This window comes from Salvelinus alpinus, chromosome 9 (assembly GCF_045679555.1).
Source record: "Salvelinus alpinus chromosome 9, SLU_Salpinus.1, whole genome shotgun sequence".
NCBI lineage: Eukaryota > Metazoa > Chordata > Actinopteri > Salmoniformes > Salmonidae > Salvelinus > Salvelinus alpinus.
Genome location: NC_092094.1, coordinates 62,828,741 through 62,847,431, shown reverse-complemented (window position 1 = coordinate 62,847,431; position 18,691 = coordinate 62,828,741). Strand labels below are relative to the sequence as shown.

Below are 18,691 nucleotides of genomic sequence, written 5' to 3'. Positions count from 1 at the left end.
TGTTACTTGAACTCTGAAGTATTTATTTGGGCTATTTCTGAGGCTGGTAACTCTAATGAACTTATCCTCTGCAGCAGAGGTAACTCTGGGTCTTCCTTTCCTGTGGCGGTCCTCATAGCCAGTTTCATCATAGCGCTTGATGGTTTTTGCGACTGCACTTGAAGAAACTTTCAAAGTTATTGAAATGTTCTGTATTGACTGACCTTTGTCTTAAAGTAATGATGGACTGTCATTTCTCTTTGCTTATTTGAGCTGTTCTTGCCATAATGTAGACTTGGTATATTATCAATTAGGGCAATCTTCTGTATACCACCCCTACCTTCACACAACACAAATGATTGGCTCAAACACATTAAGAAGGAAAGAAATTCCACAAATTAACTTATAACAAAGCACACCTGTTAATTGAAATGCATTCCAGGTGACTACCTCATGAAGCTGGTTGAGAGAATGCCAAGTGTGTGCAAAGCTGTCATCAAGGCAAAGGGTGGCTACTTTGAAGAATCTCAAAAACACTTTTTTGGTTACTACATGATTTCATATGTGGTAATTCATAGTTATGTCTTAACTATTATTCTACAATGTAGAAAATAGTCAAACTAAAGAAAAACCATTGAATGAGTAGGTGTGTCCAAACTTTTGATTGGTACTGTATGTATGTATGTATGTATGTATGTATGTATGTATGTATGTATGTATAAGTATAAGTATGTGTATAGAAATATATACATATACATACAGTTGAAGTCAGAAGTTTACATACACTTAGGTTGGAGTCATTAAAACTCATTTTTCGTTTTTTAACCACTCCACAAATTTCTTGTTAACAAACTATAGTTTTGGCAAGTCGGTTAGGACATCTACTTTGTGCATGACACAAGTTATTTTTCCAACAATTGTTTACAGATAGATTATTTCACTGTATCACAATTCCAGTAGTTTACTGTGCCTTTAAACAGCTTGGTAAATTCCAGAAAATGATGTCATGGCTTTAGAAGCTTCTAATAGGCTAATTGACATAATTTGAGTCAATTGGAGGTGTACCTGTGGATGTATTTCAAGGCCTACCTTCAAACCCAGTGCCTCTTTGCTTGACATCATGGGAAAATCAAAAGAAATCAGCTAAGACTTCAGAAAAACAATTGTAGACCTCCACAAGTCTGGTTCATCCTTGGGAGCAATTTCCAAACGCCGGAAGGTACCACGTTCATCTGTACAAACAATAGTACGCAAGTATAAACACCATGGGACCACGTAGCCATCATACCGCTCAGGAAGGAGACGCGTTCTGTCTCCTAGAGATGAACGTACTTTGGTGCGAAAAGTGTAAATCAATCCCAGAACAACAGCAAAGGACCTTGTGAAGATGCTGGAGGAAACAGGTACAAAAGTATCTATATCCACAGTAAAACGAGTCCTATATCGACATAACCTGAAAGGCTGCTCAGCAAGGAAGAAGCCACTGCTCCAAAACCGCCATTAAAAAAGACAGACTACGGTTTGCAACTGCACATGGGGACAAAGATCGTACTTTTTGGAGAAATGTCCTCTGGTCTGATGAAACAAAAACAGAACTGTTTGGCCATAATGACCATTGTTATGTTTTGAGGAAAAAGGGGGGAGCTTACAAGCTGAGGAACACCATCCCAACCGTGAAGCACGGGGGTGGCAGCATCATGTTGTGGGACTGCTTTGCTGCAGGAGAGACTGGTGCACTTCACAAAATAGATGGCACCATGATGCAGGAAAATGATGTGGATATATTGAAGCAACATCTCAAGATATCAGTCAGGAAGTTAAAGCTTGGTCACAAATGGGTCTTCCAAATGGACAATGACCCCAAGCATACTTCCAAAGTTGTGGAAAAATGGCTTAAGGACAACAAAGTCAAGGTATTTGAGTGGCCATCACAAAGCCCTGACCTCAATCCTATAGAACATTTGTGGGCAGAACTGAAAAAGCGTGTGCGAGTAAGGAGGCCTACAAACCTCACTCAGTTACACCAGCTCTGTCAGGAGGAATGGGCCAAAATTCACCCAACTTATTGTGGGAAGCTTGTGGAAGGCTACCTGAAACGTTTGACCCAAGTTAAACAATTTAAAGGCAGTGCTACCAAATACTAATTGAGTGTGTGTAAACTTCTGACCCACTGGGAATGTGATGAAAGAAATAAAAGCTTAAATAAATCATTCTCTCAACTATTATTCTGACATTTCACATTCTTAAAATAAACCGGTGATTCTAACTGACCTAAGACAGGGAATTTTTACTAGGATTAAATGTCAGGAATTGTGAAAAACTGAATTGAAATGTATTTGGCTAAGGTGTATGTAAACTTCTGACTTCAACTGTGTGTGTGTGTCTGTATATACACTGCTCAAAAAAATAAAGGGAACACTAAAATAACACATCCTAGATCTGAATGAATGAAATATTCTTATTAAATACTTTTTTCTTCACATAGTTGAATGTGCTGACAACAAAATCACACAAAAATTATCAATGGAAATCAAATTTATCAACCCATGGAGGTCTGGATTTGAAGTCGCACTCAAAATTAAAGTGGAAAACCACACTACAGGCTGATCCAACTTTGATGTAATGTCCTTAAAACAAGTCAAAATGAGTCTCAGTAGTGTGTGTGGCCTCCACGTGCCTGTATGACCTCCCTACAACGCCTGGGCATCCTCCTGATGAGGTGGCGGATGGTCTCCTGAGGGATCTCCTCCCAGACCTGGACTAAAGCATCCGCCAACTCCTGGACAGTCTGTGGTGCTACGTGGCGTTGGTGGATGGAGCGAGACATGATGTCCCAGATGTGCTCAATTGGATTCAGGTCTGGGGAACGGGCGGGCCAGTCCATAGCATCAATGCCTTCCTCTTGCAGGAACTGCTGACACACTCCAGCCACATGAGGTCTAGCATTGTCTTGCATTAGGAACCTAGGGCCAACCGCACCAGCATATGGTCTCACAAGGGGTCTGAGGATCTCATCTCGGTACCTAATGGCAGTCAGGCTACCTCTGGCGAGCCCATGGAGGGCTGTGCGGCCCCCCAAAGAAATGCCACCCCACACCATGACTGACCCACCGCCAAACCGGTCATGCTGGAGGATGTTGCAGGCAGCAGAACGTTCTCCACGGCGTCTCCAGACTGTCACGTCTGTCACGTGTTCAGTGTGAACCTGCTTTCATCTGTGAAGAGCACAGGGCGCCAGTGGCGAATTTGCCAATCTTGGTGTTCTCTGGCAAATGCCAAACGTCCTGCACGGTGTTGGGCTGTAATCACAACCCCCACCTGTGGACGTCAGGCCCTCATACCACCCTCATGGAGTCTGTTTCTGACCGTTTGAGCAGACACATGCACATTTGTGGCCTGCTGCAGGTCATTTTGCAGGGCTCTGGCAGTGCTCCTCCTGCTCCTCCTTGCACAAAGGCGGAGGTAGCGGTCCTGCTGCTGGGTTGTTGCCCTCCTACGGCCTCCTCCACGTCTCCTGATGTACTGGCCTGTCTCCTGGTAGCGCCTCCATGCTCTGGACACTACGCTGACAGACACAGCAAACCTTCTTGCCACAGCTCGCATTGATGTGCCATCCTGGATGAGTTGCACTACCTGAGCCACTTGTGTGGGTTGTAGACTCCGTCTCATGCTACCACTAGAGTGAAAGCACCGCCAGCATTCAAAAGTGACCAAAACATCAGCCAGGAAGCATAGGAACTGAGAAGTGGTCTGTGGTCACCACCTGCAGAACCACTCCTTTATTGGGGGTGTCTTGCTAATTGCCTATAATTTCCACCTGTTGTCTATTCCATTCGCACAACAGCATGTGAAATTTATTGTCAATTTGATTTCACAGAAGTGTGATTGACTTGGAGTTACATTGTGTTGTTTAAGTGTTCCTTTTATTTTTTATATATATGTGTGTGTGTGTATATATGTGTGTATACATATATATATGTGTGTGTGTATATATATATATATATGTATATATATGTATATACACACACATATACATATATATACACACACACACACAGTTGAAGTCGGAAGTTTACATACACCTTAGCCAAATAAATTTCAACTCAGTTTTACACAATTCCTGACATTTAATCCTAGTAAAAATGTGTGTGTATATATATATATGTGTGTGTGTGTGTGTGTGTGTGTGTGTGTGTGTGTGTGTGTGTGTGTGTGTGTGTTTTGAGGCAAGTATGTTAATGTTGTACCCTTGACTCCTTTCCAGGTTCAGTCATGTACCAGACAGTAGCATATTTAAAATCTGCTCTGACCAGCCACAGACCAGATAAACAAGTAAAACAATCTCAAAGGTTACAACAAATTCACAAACTGTTTTGCTATATCTGGTTTAATGCATCTTATTTTGGCCTCTGAAATAGGTTTCAGTTGTTAACTGGTCCCTGGCACATAAATTGACTCAAATTGACAACTTGCTGAAAGGCACACTGGGTAATATAAATTTCTATTCTGCTAAATGACTTAAATGTAAATGTAAATGTAATATGTTAATGAGACACATGTATTTAAGCCTAGACAGTATTTCACATTGCGGGTCTCAGCAAGTCAAACTCTCTTGTGTGATGTACTCAGCTATTTGTGTTGCAAAGGCAAACTTCAATATTTAAGTTCACTCAACATTGTTTTTCAAATTCAACTCACACCAAGCAAAAGTAATTGGGTTGGTGGAATATGCCATGTCATCTCAACAATTTCCTAAGTCCAACCAACTTGGATATGTAATATGCTACATGGACTTTTTATAAGTTGCATGTTTTCTCACATACTAGATAAGATCCTCTTACTGCTGTAGCCTTGAATGGCAAATTCTAGTTGGCATATCTAATAGCCTACAGGTATACTATAGAATAACAAAACTGGACACCATTTAATGGTTGTTCGGGATCTGAGTATAGGCTTCAATGGTCAATGTAGAGATCACAGGCTATACATTATCTTCTTCATGATTGACAGGTGAAAGGGATAATAACGCTGCTCTTCCTGTGGCACAGGGGATCCAGAGGTACATGCTCCGCAGGGCAATTTCTCACATCCTTATTAACACAATTGCTACTGTGCAATCAATATCATCATTTGAAGATTATGTGGGCATCCTCCGCTGTGATTTCCAGCCCTTTGTGACACTTCCACCTCTCTTTCCTTATTCAATTAGTTGTATGTGGTTTATTGGCATGAAGTAGCCTACACAGGTGCATTTTGGCAAAGCAGTATGAGAGTCTTAGATGAAAGTAGCCTAAGTAGTAAAATGACATACATTGCTTCTAATGACAAGTATAGCACAATGTATGTCATTAAATCAAATGATTGGGTTAATTAAATTGCCAGTCTCTCTCTCTGCCACCCGCCCGCCCACCCACAAATACATACATTAATAGAATCGCCCAATAGTGTGTTGTAATAGGCTATTGCAATAGAGAAGTGTTTCCCAACTCTGGTCCTCGAGTACCCCCAACAGCATACATTGTTGTTGTACAAAAACATCTGATTCAACTTGCCAATGGCTTGATGATTAGTTGACAAGTAGAATCAGGTGTGCTTGTCCGGGGCCACAACAAAAAATATGTACTGTCGTGGTACTCGAGGACTGGAGTTGGGAAATACTGCAGTAGATGATGAGATGTACACTGACTGAGTACACCAAACATTAGGAGCACCTTCTGATACTGAGTTTTTTTTAAATTTTACCTTTATTTAACTAGGTAAGTCAGTTGAGAACAAATTCTTATCTACAATGATGGCCAAACCCTAACGACGTTGGGCCAATTGTGCCATCCCATGGGACTCAGTTGCACCCACCCCTTTTGCCCTCAGAACAGCCTCAATTTGTCAGGGCATGGACTCTACAAGATGTCGAAAAGCGTTCAACGGGGATGCTGGCCCACCTTGACTCCAATGCTTCCCACAGTTGTGTCAAGTTGGCTGGATGTCCTTTGGTTGGTGGACCATTCTTGATACACACAGAAACTTTTGAGCGTGAAAAACCTAGCGGTGTTGCAGTTTTTGACACAAACCCGTGCCTGGCACTAACCCATTCAAAGGCACTTAAATATTTTGTCATGCCCATTCACCCTCTGAATGGCACACATACACAATCCATGTCTCAAGGCTTAAAAATAATTATTGAAACTGTCTCCTCCCCTTCATTTTACACTGATTGAAGTGGATTTAACAAGTGGCATCAATAAGGGACCATAGCTTTAACCTGGATTCACCTGGTCAGTCTATGTCGTGGAAAGAGCAGGTGTTCTTAATGTTTTGTATACTGAGTGTATACATCTGTATGGTATCGTGAGCTTCTGAAATGATGTCCGTAGCATAAGAAAATAACGCGGTATCTATACCCTTTGTATTGAGCGCTCCGGTGTATTCTGGTCAAGTGCTGGAAGTTGCATTGCAGGGGTGTGACTAGGCTACTTCTGCAGTCGGGGGGGAACGTTCTCATAGAAATGCTTCTCTAGCGACTGTCTCCTCAGGACCTCGCATCGCATGCATCTCGAGTGGGAAGGCCCCTCGTTGAATGATTTCAATACAATTAGTCGAGCGGATGCGCTGAACAGGGGTGAATCTCCATCACGTTTCCCGCGGAAAGACAGGCACCTGTGCGTTTCGATGGAGAGCGGCGAGTAAACTGAAGGGAGAGCCGTGGAGTTTACCCCCCTTCCCCCTTGCACCAAAATAAAACTCCTAGGTAAGACCAACGCTAGTCTTTCATAAAATGAATCCACTTTATTTCATGTTTGTGTGCTCGAATATGCACACCCTTGTTCTATGAAGCGCCATATGCCGAGTGTATGGAGACACTTTTTGTCTTATTATGTCTAACCTCTAACGTTAGTTCTGCATGTATTGCGTTGTTATTGTCAATAAGAAGAACAATTATATTAATTGTATAGCATTATGCCTTTATGAGTATATCAAATGTAATTCCATTATCTAAGCAACAATCGACCCGAAACATTGATTTTGCATCCCAGACAGTGACCGCTTCTCCATGAAGCTGGCCCATGCAATGTAAATATAGTAGCATTATGAATAAGTATTATAATGGCGTAGAGGGGGTAACAGTATAATTGGACTGGTCACGAGCAACATATTGTAAATGCTATAGCCCACATAGGCTACTAAACCTTACAAAAGAAGACTGCCGTTTTGAAACTGCATTAAAAGTCTAGTAACTGCTGTCGACTGTGGTAATTTGGTCTCAGTAATTGCAGAATAACTTTTAGTGTACTGCACTCTGACTGCAGTTGTAGTTACACTGCACTCGGATTGCAATATGGTTTTCGAAAGGGAAAATATATATTAAGTGTTGAGGCCACAAACGAACATTCACATTAAATCTTATGTTTGTGTCGTGCCAAAACCCCTAGAGGGCGTACTTCTTCCTGACATTGTTGATTTCCTCTACCTGCGACCAGTTTGTACGTAAAACATCCTCCTATCAGGCGGCAAAGGAATCGTTTTCCTCCTTAACGCGATTAAATGGGGGGCCGCCCAAAATCTTTTTTGAAAAATAGTCATACCGTCTTAAACTAATTTCCCCACCACCACGACAGGGTGGCTCATGCGTTGTGTACAGCAGCAGGGGTAAACAACAGACTGGTGCAACCTGATTGGCTGAATGCTGTACACAATGTATTAGCCACCCTAGCAAATCAAATCAAAACCAATGTTATTGGTCACATACACATATTTAGCAGATGTTATTGCAGTTGTGACGAAATGCTTGTGTTCCTAGCTACGACAGTGCAGTAGTATCTAACAATTCACAGTAGTATCTAACAATTCCGGGGATCTCGAGGTACGTGCTCCGCGGGGCAATTTCCGGTGGTGGAAATTGTTTTACTAAAACTACGCATATTTTCCCCGTGTTTTTCTTTCTTCTGGAGGCACACCATTAAAGCTAGTTAAGGAAGAATGGATGATGTTTCATGTACTCGCTGGTGGTTAGGAGTTTATTGCCGGTTACGCTATTTGCGTCGGGACGCCAAAGACCAGACGATATACTTTGGCAAACCTTGGGGCTGTTTGTGAAAAGTAATCGCGTGACACAACGGAAGCTGTTGTTCTTTCAGAACCACACTCTAGGTCGGAACATGATGCCATGCTACCATTCTGAAAAGTTGTGATTGTTTGTTGATAGAAAATAGACTTGAGTCATCTATTGTACCCAACAACCCACTCCCTAACAACCTATAGAAATTGACTGTGTGTGGGCTCTTCAGCACAAGATTAAACACAATGTAATAAACTCCAATCTGCTCAAATAATGGCTTCGGGGCTGCTTATCAAAATCACTTGAAAAAAAATATGTACTTTTGCATTGTCACAACCTGTCCTTGCCTCTGCTCTGGTATGAGACCTTTACAGAATTGGTTGTTGGGGCCTCAAGGAATAGGCCTGCTACTCCTGTCTGCTCGACCATTGATTTAACACCCACACACTCCTATGATGATGTGTTCCAAGCTCTCTGTTCCTGGGCTGGAGCTGGACAGAGTAGCTAGTAAAAAAGAAGGAAGCCTGTGCAGAATAAAAATATTCCAAAACATGCATCCTTTTTGCATGAAGACACTAAAGTAAAACTGCAAACGATGTGGCAATTAAATGAACTTCATGTCCTGAATACAAAGCGTTATGTTTGGGGCAAATCCAATACAACACATCACTGAGTACCACTCTTCATATTTTCAAGCATGGTGGTGGCTGCTGCATGTTATGGGTATGTTTGGAATAGAGCTAAGCACGGGCAAAATCCTAGAAGAAAATCTGGTTGTCTGCTTTCCAACAGACACTGGGAGACAAATTCACCTTTCAGCAGTACAGTAACCTAAAACACAAGGCCAAATATACACTGGAGTTATTTACCAAGATGACATTGAGTGTTCCTGAGTGGCCTAGTTACAGTTTTGACTTAAATCGTCTTGAAAATCGATGGCAAGACTTTAAAATGGCTGTCTAGCAATGATCAACAACCAACTTGACAGAGCTTGAAGGATTTTAAAAAGAATAATGTGCAAAAATTGTACAACCCAGGTGTGCAAAGCTCTTAGAGACTTACCCCGAAAGACCCACAGCTGCCTCTGTCCAGTGTCTGTGTTCTTTTACCCATCTTTTCTTTTTATTGGCCAGTCTGAGATATGGCTTTTTCTTTGCAACTCTGCCTAGAAGGTCAGCATCCCGGAGTTGCCACTTCACTGTTGACATTGAGACTGGTGTTTTGCGGGTACTATTTAATGAAGCTGCCAGTTGAGGACTTGTGAGGCGCCTGTTTCTCAAACTAGACACTGTAATGTACTTGTCCTCCTGCTCAGTTGTGCACCGGGGCCTCCCACTCCTCTTTCTATTCTGGTTAGAGCCAGTTTGCGCTGTTCTGTGAAGGGAGTATTACATAGCGTTGTACGAGATCTTCAGTTTCTTGGCAATTTCTCGCATGGAATAGCCATCATTTCTCAGAACAAGAATAGACTGATGAGTTCCCGAAGAAAGTTCCTTTGTTTCTGACCATTTTGAGCCTGTAATCGAACCCACAAATGCTGATGCTCCAGATACTCAACTAGTCTAAAGAAGGCCAGTTTTATTGCTTCTTTAATCAGAACAACAGTTTTCAGTTGTGCTAACATAATTGCAAAAGGGTTTTCTAATGATCAATTAGCGTGTTTAAAATGATAAACTTGGATTAGCTAGCACAACGTGCCATTGGAACACAGGAGTGATGGTTGCTGATAATGGGCCTCCGTACGTCTACGTAGATATTCCATTAAAAATCAGCCATTCCAGCTACAATAGTCATTTACAACATTAACAATGTCTACACTGTATTTTTGATCAATTTGATGTCATTTGAATGGACCAAAAATGTGCTTTTCTTTCAAAAACAAGTACATTTCTAAGTGACCCCAAACTTTTGAACGGTAGTGTGTGTAAATGATATATTTGCAAACATTTCTAAAACCATGTTTTGACTTTGTCATTATGGGGTATTGTGTGTAGATGAATACATGTTTGATTCAGGCAGTATTATTTCTGAAGACACTGTAGGTAAAGATGTTTATGCAGCTATAGCACCTATGTGGACTATAGGCAGTCCTTATTGGCTTCAGTTTGGGGCTTAAGCAATAACTAAAGTGTTCCCCAACGATAATAATAGATTGCATTTCCATAGTGTTCCCTGCTAGGTCTCAAGGGATGCAAGTGTCAGCGGAAGAAGGAGAGTTGTGTTTTCACCTTGATTGATTGAGCTGGTGATTCACTGTGAGGGGGAGGCCACAGTTTCAAGATTCTCCTATCCTCAAAAGCACGTTGTTACTTTTAGTTAAAAGCACAGGGGGAAAAAGCTGTCAAATGTGCCGGCGAAGGAAACTGTATCAAAATCAAATGTATTTATAAAGCCCTTCTTACATCACCTGATATCTCAAAGTGCTTTACAGAAACCCAGCCTATATCTGGCAACCGACGCGAATGCGGCGTGGCAGAGGCAAGCCGGAATAACCGCCACGCTAGGATAGGCTATTCCCTTTTCCCAGGCACTGTGGCAGCGATGCAGTTAATTTTTATTATGACTCATTGCGCGAGATTAAAAGCAAAGTTGATTTATTAGTTGTACCGAAGCCGGCGAGAAAGAAGAGAGAGAGAGAAGCTGACGAAAGCACACTTGCTGTGATCGTTCTCTCTTTCTTGATCCCCACCCTTCTCTCTCTCTCTCTCTCTCTCTCTCTCTCTCGCTCTCGCTCTCGCTCGCTCTCTCTCTCTCTCTCAGCACTGCATCCGTTATATTTGATCAATGGTGTTTTAGCGTAGAGGACCAATAAAGGGAAGTAGTACACATTCATTTTCTTCAGTAGGGGTAGCACACCAGGTCCTGTTCTTTTACATTTGTACAGATAAGCACACATTTAGTACACACACACTCTGCAGTTTTTGTTGTTGACAGCAGATTGTCTTTGATAGTGCAAGGGCTCTCCAGTTAACAGAAGAGCTGACTGACTAGTGTGCACTGCGTGTGTTTGCCCATGCGCTGTGTGGTCTCCCCTGCAAAGACACAGAGGAGCCAATCATGATGCTCTTTATGAGAGCCAACACAGCAGAAGCAGAAGGATACACACACAGTCTATCTCTCGATCTCTCTCTCTCACACACACACAGTCTCTCTCACACACACGCAGAGTCTCGCTCTCTCTCACACACACACACACACACACACACACACGCAGAGTATCTCTCTCACACACACACACGCACACGCAGAGTATCTCTCTCACACACACACGCAGAGAATCTCTCACACACACACGCAGAGTATCTCTCTCTCTCTCACACACACGCAGAGTATCTCTCACACACACACGCAGAGAATCACTCACACACACACGCACCGGCTGTGCTCTCTTGTTCTCTGTAGGCACTGTGTAGGCTGCAGTGTCACACAACTCCACAGGGAGGGTGTTTCCACAACAAGCTTGCTTTCTGTCTCTGAGTCGAAAGGTTATCCTTGTCATCGAACAGAAGCAAAAGGGTTGAATCATTCAGAATAATCGGTCCAGAGTTTTCTCCATATTTCTGCTTGGCACCATCTGCTTAATTTAGTATTATTCATTGATATTTGCTTCGAGGAATATTAGCAACTATTATATAGTTACTTTTCATCAGCTTGATATTGTATCAGCTGTGTTGCATTGGATTGATAAGCTAACGTAAAATAATATGACCTACTTGAAACATCCAGTTACAAATGTACAGTTATACATCGGAGGTGTATTTGAGTTGTACACTTTTACAGCAAAAACTGAATTGCTGCATACATAGGCCTATGTAAGTAAGTAAAACCCCAAAATATCGAAGTTAATGGTATTTGAGATGTGGTATACACTATTACAGCCAAGCAGTGTTAACAATGGAATCCACATTAGTGGAAACAACGCCACTGTCCGTCCCACGGCCGTTGTTTTTGTTTTGCCGACGAAGCAGAGGTGAAAAATATTCAGTACATACTCTGGTGTTCTGTGGCACGTGCAATGATGTCAGAGTGAAACAATGTCAGTAACAGAAATGGTAGTTTCACCATTATGGCTGACAGCTTTAAGCAGTCTCATAAAGTAAGGCGTAGGGCTGTTGTAATATCTGTCCATCCGAGTAGGGGGATTGTTTAGTTTGTGACTGGATCGGGTCGATCTGCCACTGACATGGCCTCTCGTCTGAGGCAGCCATGTGATGTAATCCTGATAATACATGTTGTAAACAGTCATGACAGCGGATGTCAGTGGAATTGAACAGAGCAGCCAGGGACTAACCAACTACCGTGTTAGGTTAGCCATAGTTTGTCATTAATGTTTATGACCTCTTATGTCATTGTTATGCCCACGATATGAAGAGTACCAGTCAAAAGTTTGGATACACCTACTCATTCAAGGGTTTTTCTTTATTTGGACTATTTTCTACATTGTAGAATAATAGTGAAGACATCAACACTATGAAATAACACATATGGAATCATGTAGTAACCAAAAAAGTGTTAAACAAATCAAAATATATTTTATATTCTTTAAAGTAGACACCTTTTGTCCTGATGACAGCTTTGCACACTCTTGGAATTCTCTCAACCAGCGTCACCTGTAATGTTTTTCCAACAGTCTTGAAGGAGTTCACATATATGCTGAGCCCTTGTTGGCTACTATTCCTTCCCTCTGCGGTCCAACTCATCCCAAACCATCTCAATTGGGTTGAGGTCGGGTGATTGTGGAGGCCAAGTCATCTGATGCAGTACTCCATCACTCTCCTTCTTGGTCAAATAGCCCTTACACAGCCTGGAGGTGTGTTGGGTCATTGTACTGTTGTAGAACAAATGATAGTCCCACTAAGCACAAACCAGATGGGATGGTGTATCGCTGCAGAATACTGTGGTTGCCATGCTGGTTAAGTGTCCCTTGAATTCTAAATAAATCACTAACAGTGTGTCACGAGAATTTTCAATCCCAATGATAATAACTATCAATCAATCAATAGCTTTGACCAATTCCGGAGGTTTGTAAGACCATGGGTTTAATAATAATTAGTCAAAGACTCAGTTTATGCAAAAGTCTAGTACAGTTTATTCAGAGAACGTTCTGAAGTCCATTATACGAAGACATCCATTTTATAGCATACTTCCACACAAACAGTAGGTATCCTTCGCGCATACATACGAGTTCAAATCTTAAGCTACGCCTTGCTCAGACAGTCTGTGTTTTTCCACTATACAGATACATTGTTTCTTTAATCTGCAACATGTTTCATAATCTTCTGCAAGCCTAACAGTTTCTCCCCTCCACGGGTGGAGACAGAATGTCCTGTAAGGAACACAGTAGTACAACTCGTCTGTCGATAGCTCCTCTTATCATTTGTTTCCCACTTGCACCCTGCTTACGTCCTAAAAAGGAACAAAAGGTCCTTGCTCTAATTCTGACTAAAACTACACACATCATCAGATTATAGTTTTATGATTCTAATAAATTTCATACAATTATATGGTTTCAGGGTGGAATATTTTTAGTCATTACCATTAAGCATATAATTCCCTTATCACAGTGTCACCAGCAAAGCACCACCGCACCATCACACCTCCTCCTCCATGCTTCATGGTGGGAACCACACATGCAGAGATCATCCGTTCACCTACACTGCGTCTCAGAAAGACACAGCGGTTGGAACCAAAAATCTCAAATATGGACTCATCAGACCAAAGGACAGATTTCCACCTGTTTAATGTCCATTGCTCGTGTTTCTTGGCCCAAGCAAGTCTCTTCTTATTATTGGTGTCCTTTAGTAGTGGTTTCTTTGTAGCAATTCGACCATGAAGACCTGATTCAGGCAGTTTCCTCTGAACAGTTGATGTTGACATGTGTCTGTTACTTGAACTCTGTGAAGTATTTATTTGGGCTGCAATTTCTGAGGCTGGTAACTCTAATGAACTTATCCTCTGCAGCAGAGGTAACTCTGGGTCTTCCTTTCCTGTGGCGGTCCTCATGAGAGCCAGTTTAATCATAGCACTTGATGGTTTTTGCAACTACACTATTAGTGGATATTAGTTGTGAAGTACCCATGAGATGTAGAGGGTTGAGCAAATTCAGAATAGATGGGCCAAGTACTTTAGTATGCAAATTTGACACTACAACTGAAATGTTATGCTAATTCTTTCCAGAACAAGGACTGTAATGCCACAGAGTTTTCAAACCTAGAGGCCAAACATGGCGATACTTCCGGGAAGGCATCTCAAAGCAGACTCGGCAGACCAGACTAGAGTTTGGTGTTTGGCAAGTCAATGGGAGAAGTGACATTTTTTTTCTACGTCTAAAGGCGAAACCTAGATTCAAGCCAATGTATTTAGTTGCTGAAAATCTCCTCACTACTGCCTTGTGAAAGTGACAAACTAACTTGTTTTCGTTTTCGCCAAAAACAACTTAATATCGAAGGAGTGCCTTTGATTTGACGGCCTGCACATGCAGAGTTCGACACGACAGTTAGACCCAATTATGTGTTTCTGACCATTAACTATGCTAGCTAACGTTGTTGCCATGACATGCATGACCGGGGATTTCTATTGGAGAAGCAGTTTTCAATTGGCAATTGAAATTCAACATATGCCTGCCAATACACAGCACCAAATGACAATGTGTGGAGTCCTTTTCTTCCTTGTCTCTCTGTCTCACTCAGAAGGGTTCACTAAGGAGAATAGAGGTTTTTAGCCCAAACAGCTTTTTGTCTCTTGCTTTCTGATGCTCACTTTCTCAGTCCCTCTGTCTGTATCATTATTTCCCTCCCTTCCCCCCCTCTCTCCTCCCTCTCCCTTGTGAAGGGAAGCTTCCACTAGCCTGAACTAACCTGATTAAGCCTAGTCCAGATCAGTTTGTGCTTTAGCAAACCCAGGCTACCTCTTCAGGAACCATTCACCTTTATGAAGGGAGGGAGGGATAAGGGAAAGTCAGACTATAGATGAGAGAGACAGGCTGTAGTCTTCACAGCTGCCAGGGGCAAGTTTAGCAGAGCCCTCTCTCTCTCTGTGCTACAGTAGGACCCTACTAATGGCATTTCAGCAGCTGTCATTCGCCTGCACTGCGCCAGACAATTTAATTATTTACTTGGGCTGCCCTGCATTTACAAATCGCTCAGCAGAATTGAGTGATTTCTCCCCTACCTCCTCATCCCCCCTTCTATGTCATTAGTATAATGTTCCTGGTTACTCTGAAGGCGTCCGCATACATAGGTTGGGTTTGCTTCTAGCAGAACTTGGCTAGGGGAAGCATACATAGGTTGGGTTTGCTTCTAGCAGAACTTGGCTAGGGGAAGCGAACATAGGTTGGGTTTGCTTCCAGCAGAACTTGGCTAGGGGAAGCGAACATAGGTTGGGTTTGCTTCTAGCAGAACTCGGCTAGGGGAAGCGAACATAGGTTGGGTTTGCTTCTAGCAGAACTTGGCTAGGGGAAGCGAACATAGGTTGGGTTTGCTTCTAGCAGATCTCGGCTAGGGGAAGCGAATATAGGTTGGGTTTGCTTCTAGCAGAACTCGGCTAGGGGAAGCGAACATAGGTTGGGTTTGCTTCTAGCAGATCTCGGCTATGGGAAGCGAACATAGGTTGGGTTTGCTTCTAGCAGAACTCGGCTAGGGGAAGCGAACATAGGTTGGGTTTGCTTCTAGCAGAACACGGCTAGGGGAAGCGAACATAGGTTGGGTTTGCTTCTAGCAGAACTCGGCTAGGGGAAGCGAACATAGGTTGGGTTTGCTTCTAGCAGAACATGGCTAGGGGAAGCGAACATAGGTTGGGTTTGCTTCTAGCAGAACTCGGCTAGGGGAAGCGAACATAGGTTGGGTTTGCTTCTAGCAGAACTCGGCTAGGGGAAGCGAACATAGGTTGGGTTTGCTTCTAGCAGAACACGGCTAGGGGAAGCAAACATAGGTTGGGTTTGCTTCTAGCAGAACTCGGCTAGGGGAAGCGAACATAGGTTGGGTTTGCTTCTAGCAGAACATGGCTAGGGGAAGCGAACATAGGTTGGGTTTGCTTCTAGCAGAACTCGGCTAGGGGAAGCGAACATAGGTTGGGTTTGCTTCTAGCAGAACACGGCTAGGGGAAGCAAACATAGGTTGGGTTTGCTTCTAGCAGAACTCGGCTAGGGGAAGCGAACATCTGTGCTCACATACTCCTTTAAAAGACCTTCGCTTGAAAAACAAGAAATATCACTGTTTGTCCCTCTTGAGACGCCATAGCAACAACATAGCCATACACTTCCTCAAAATAATAGAGATGAATCAATAAATCTGTAATACATTTTGACATTTTTGGTGCAGTATTTCTCAAGTGAAAAAATGTGCATGAAAACTAGTCGTCTTCCGTTGAATGACAACACACACTTAATGTTCCTACTCCTACTAGGAGTAGTATTGTTGACCAACCACCGCTGAAGGGGGTGTAGATTTCAGCTAAAGAAACTTCAACTTGCTAAAAGAAAAAAAATAGTGTGCACGAACAGCCCAAAAAACCCTGCCAAAGACCAAAACTAACAAAAACTTCTAAAGATTCCGTCATAATATATGTGTGAACAGTTTCGACTGGGAAACATACCGTAAGCTTAAGCCTCAGTCTAGACGGAGTTGCAGGGAGCTTCCAAAGAGGGTGGGAGAATGACTCATACTGAGGCTGCCATTTTTGCTGTTTACTGCACAGCAAATTTGCGATCGGAATTTTAACATTTTAACAAAATTACGACTTAAATTAACACTTTATTAGAGCTGATGGGAATTAAAACGTGGTGTTACAAGAACTTGTTTTTGAGTGTTGTTTTAACACTGTAGGGTGTAAAGCCTTATTTGCATATTATTTTAGAGGGTGTCTTTTGTGTGAATTTTAGAGGTACCAGTACCACCCATGACTGTGTTTGCTAGTGACAGACATGATTTTTGCAGTCCTGTATCCTTCACCAAGTGAGTGCCAAATTACATTATTTATGACAATATATATAAAAAAATTCTAGTTTTACTCTAACAGCCTAGTTTTACTCTAACACAGTGGTCTGAAACTCCTGGTTTACAGGCCACATTGGCAAGTCACATTATGCTGGCTTGCAAAGTGTTATATAATCCCTATGGAATCCAATGGATTCAACAATTGGAGCTGTTAATCACCCGCCACTGCAGTTAAAAAGACTGCCAAGATGGGGAAGATTGATAAATGAAATAAATCCAACCAATTACAGATTGGATTAGTTTTAAATAAATCGGTGTTATTTTTCTTTGTGTAGTATAAGATAAATTGATGAATCAATGTGCATGCAAAAACATAGATATTAAAACAAACTATTCTAAAAAGCAACCTGCAACAAAGCCTGCTGGGAAATGTGATGTCTTTTTCATTCTGAGAGAGTAAATGGAAATTAACTCAACACGTTGATGATTCCACTGTGATTCAAATAAAACTTCATGTATTCACCTCATGTGGTGTCAATTTCAATCCCACTGGTGTTAAGCCCACTAGAATTAACACCGAGATTTTAACACCCGCAAATTTGCTTGTGTTAATATTGCGATACAAAAATATTGTGTTGTACTTTACCTTGAAAGACATGCTCTGTCTATATCCAATATTAAAACTTCTCTAATCTGTCTTAAAGGATCTAGTGTCATTATATGCATGCTAACCCAACACAGCATCTGCATGCGTCATGATCAGTAAATTGGTTGTTATGAGTGCTTATGGCAAGATTAAGCTGATGTCATGCTCAACATTGTAATACAGGCTTCTGGACAATAACCAGTTCAATAAACTGTAACACATAGATCACTCTTTAGCTGTTACTTCTACTATGAATCTATGTTTTACTGTATTATGAAGGCATACATAAGTATTTCTTTTTATTTAAATGCTGGCACAAGGAGAGACAAATATTTATGAATGTTTTTAAGTATTAATACACTATTGTATTATATATGACAAACCACCAATAATGACTTATGAATGTTATTATGATATTTGTGCATTTATAAAGGATGACATTATAAGGGAGCTGTGAACTGCTATGAATGTTCATAGCAAGTCTTATAATGCACTTTGAGTGATGAAGCGTCTGTATGTAATCCGTTACGAATGCACGTCTAGCCTTTATATGCACTTATAAAGGATGATACAAGGAGCACTTATGATTGCTTATGCTGTACCTAGGATTACTCTTGTAATGTTTATGCTTATGCGTATAGTGCAATATGTATGCAACAGAAGCCATTATAATGCATTCATAATGCATTATACACTGGTGCATTCAACCAAGAACAAACTAGTGTTCTTTTGTTTTTAGGCTGGTGGCTGTACAATGTCCTCAGCACAGGGCAAGGATATATCGGACTACCATATCAGCGGTGAGTCTGTGTGTGTGCGTGGCCCTGCGATGCCCCATCCATTCTGATGCTTCATGCTGCTTGGTCACACACAGCAGAGCCACCGATTCAGTCTGTTTGTGTGTGTCCTTAAGCCAACCCTTCATAAGAACACTTAAACAAGGCTTTGACACGTTGAAAAGACCAAGGTATTCCATAATTTGCCTGTTTGCTGCTTTGAAAAGGCAGGGTGAAGCTGTCTGCTTTGGGCATTCATAATAAGTCATTTTTCTTAAGAGAGAGACGGCAGTAACAGTTGATA

The 18,691-nt window shown here is 41.9% G+C and overlaps 1 protein-coding gene across 1 annotated transcript in view; it reads left to right on the top strand.

Annotated features, from left to right (window-relative positions):
* The first annotated feature begins 6,439 nt into the window (after positions 1-6,439).
* Positions 6,440-18,691, top strand: part of syt12 (synaptotagmin XII) — a 37,928-nt gene continuing 25,676 nt past the window's right edge. The window contains exons 1-2 of the mRNA XM_071326885.1: positions 6,440-6,724; positions 18,351-18,411. Coding sequence (XP_071182986.1) covers positions 18,366-18,411 — 46 coding nt within the window. The 5' untranslated portion in view covers positions 6,440-6,724; positions 18,351-18,365. The remainder of the gene's footprint in view (positions 6,725-18,350; positions 18,412-18,691) is intronic.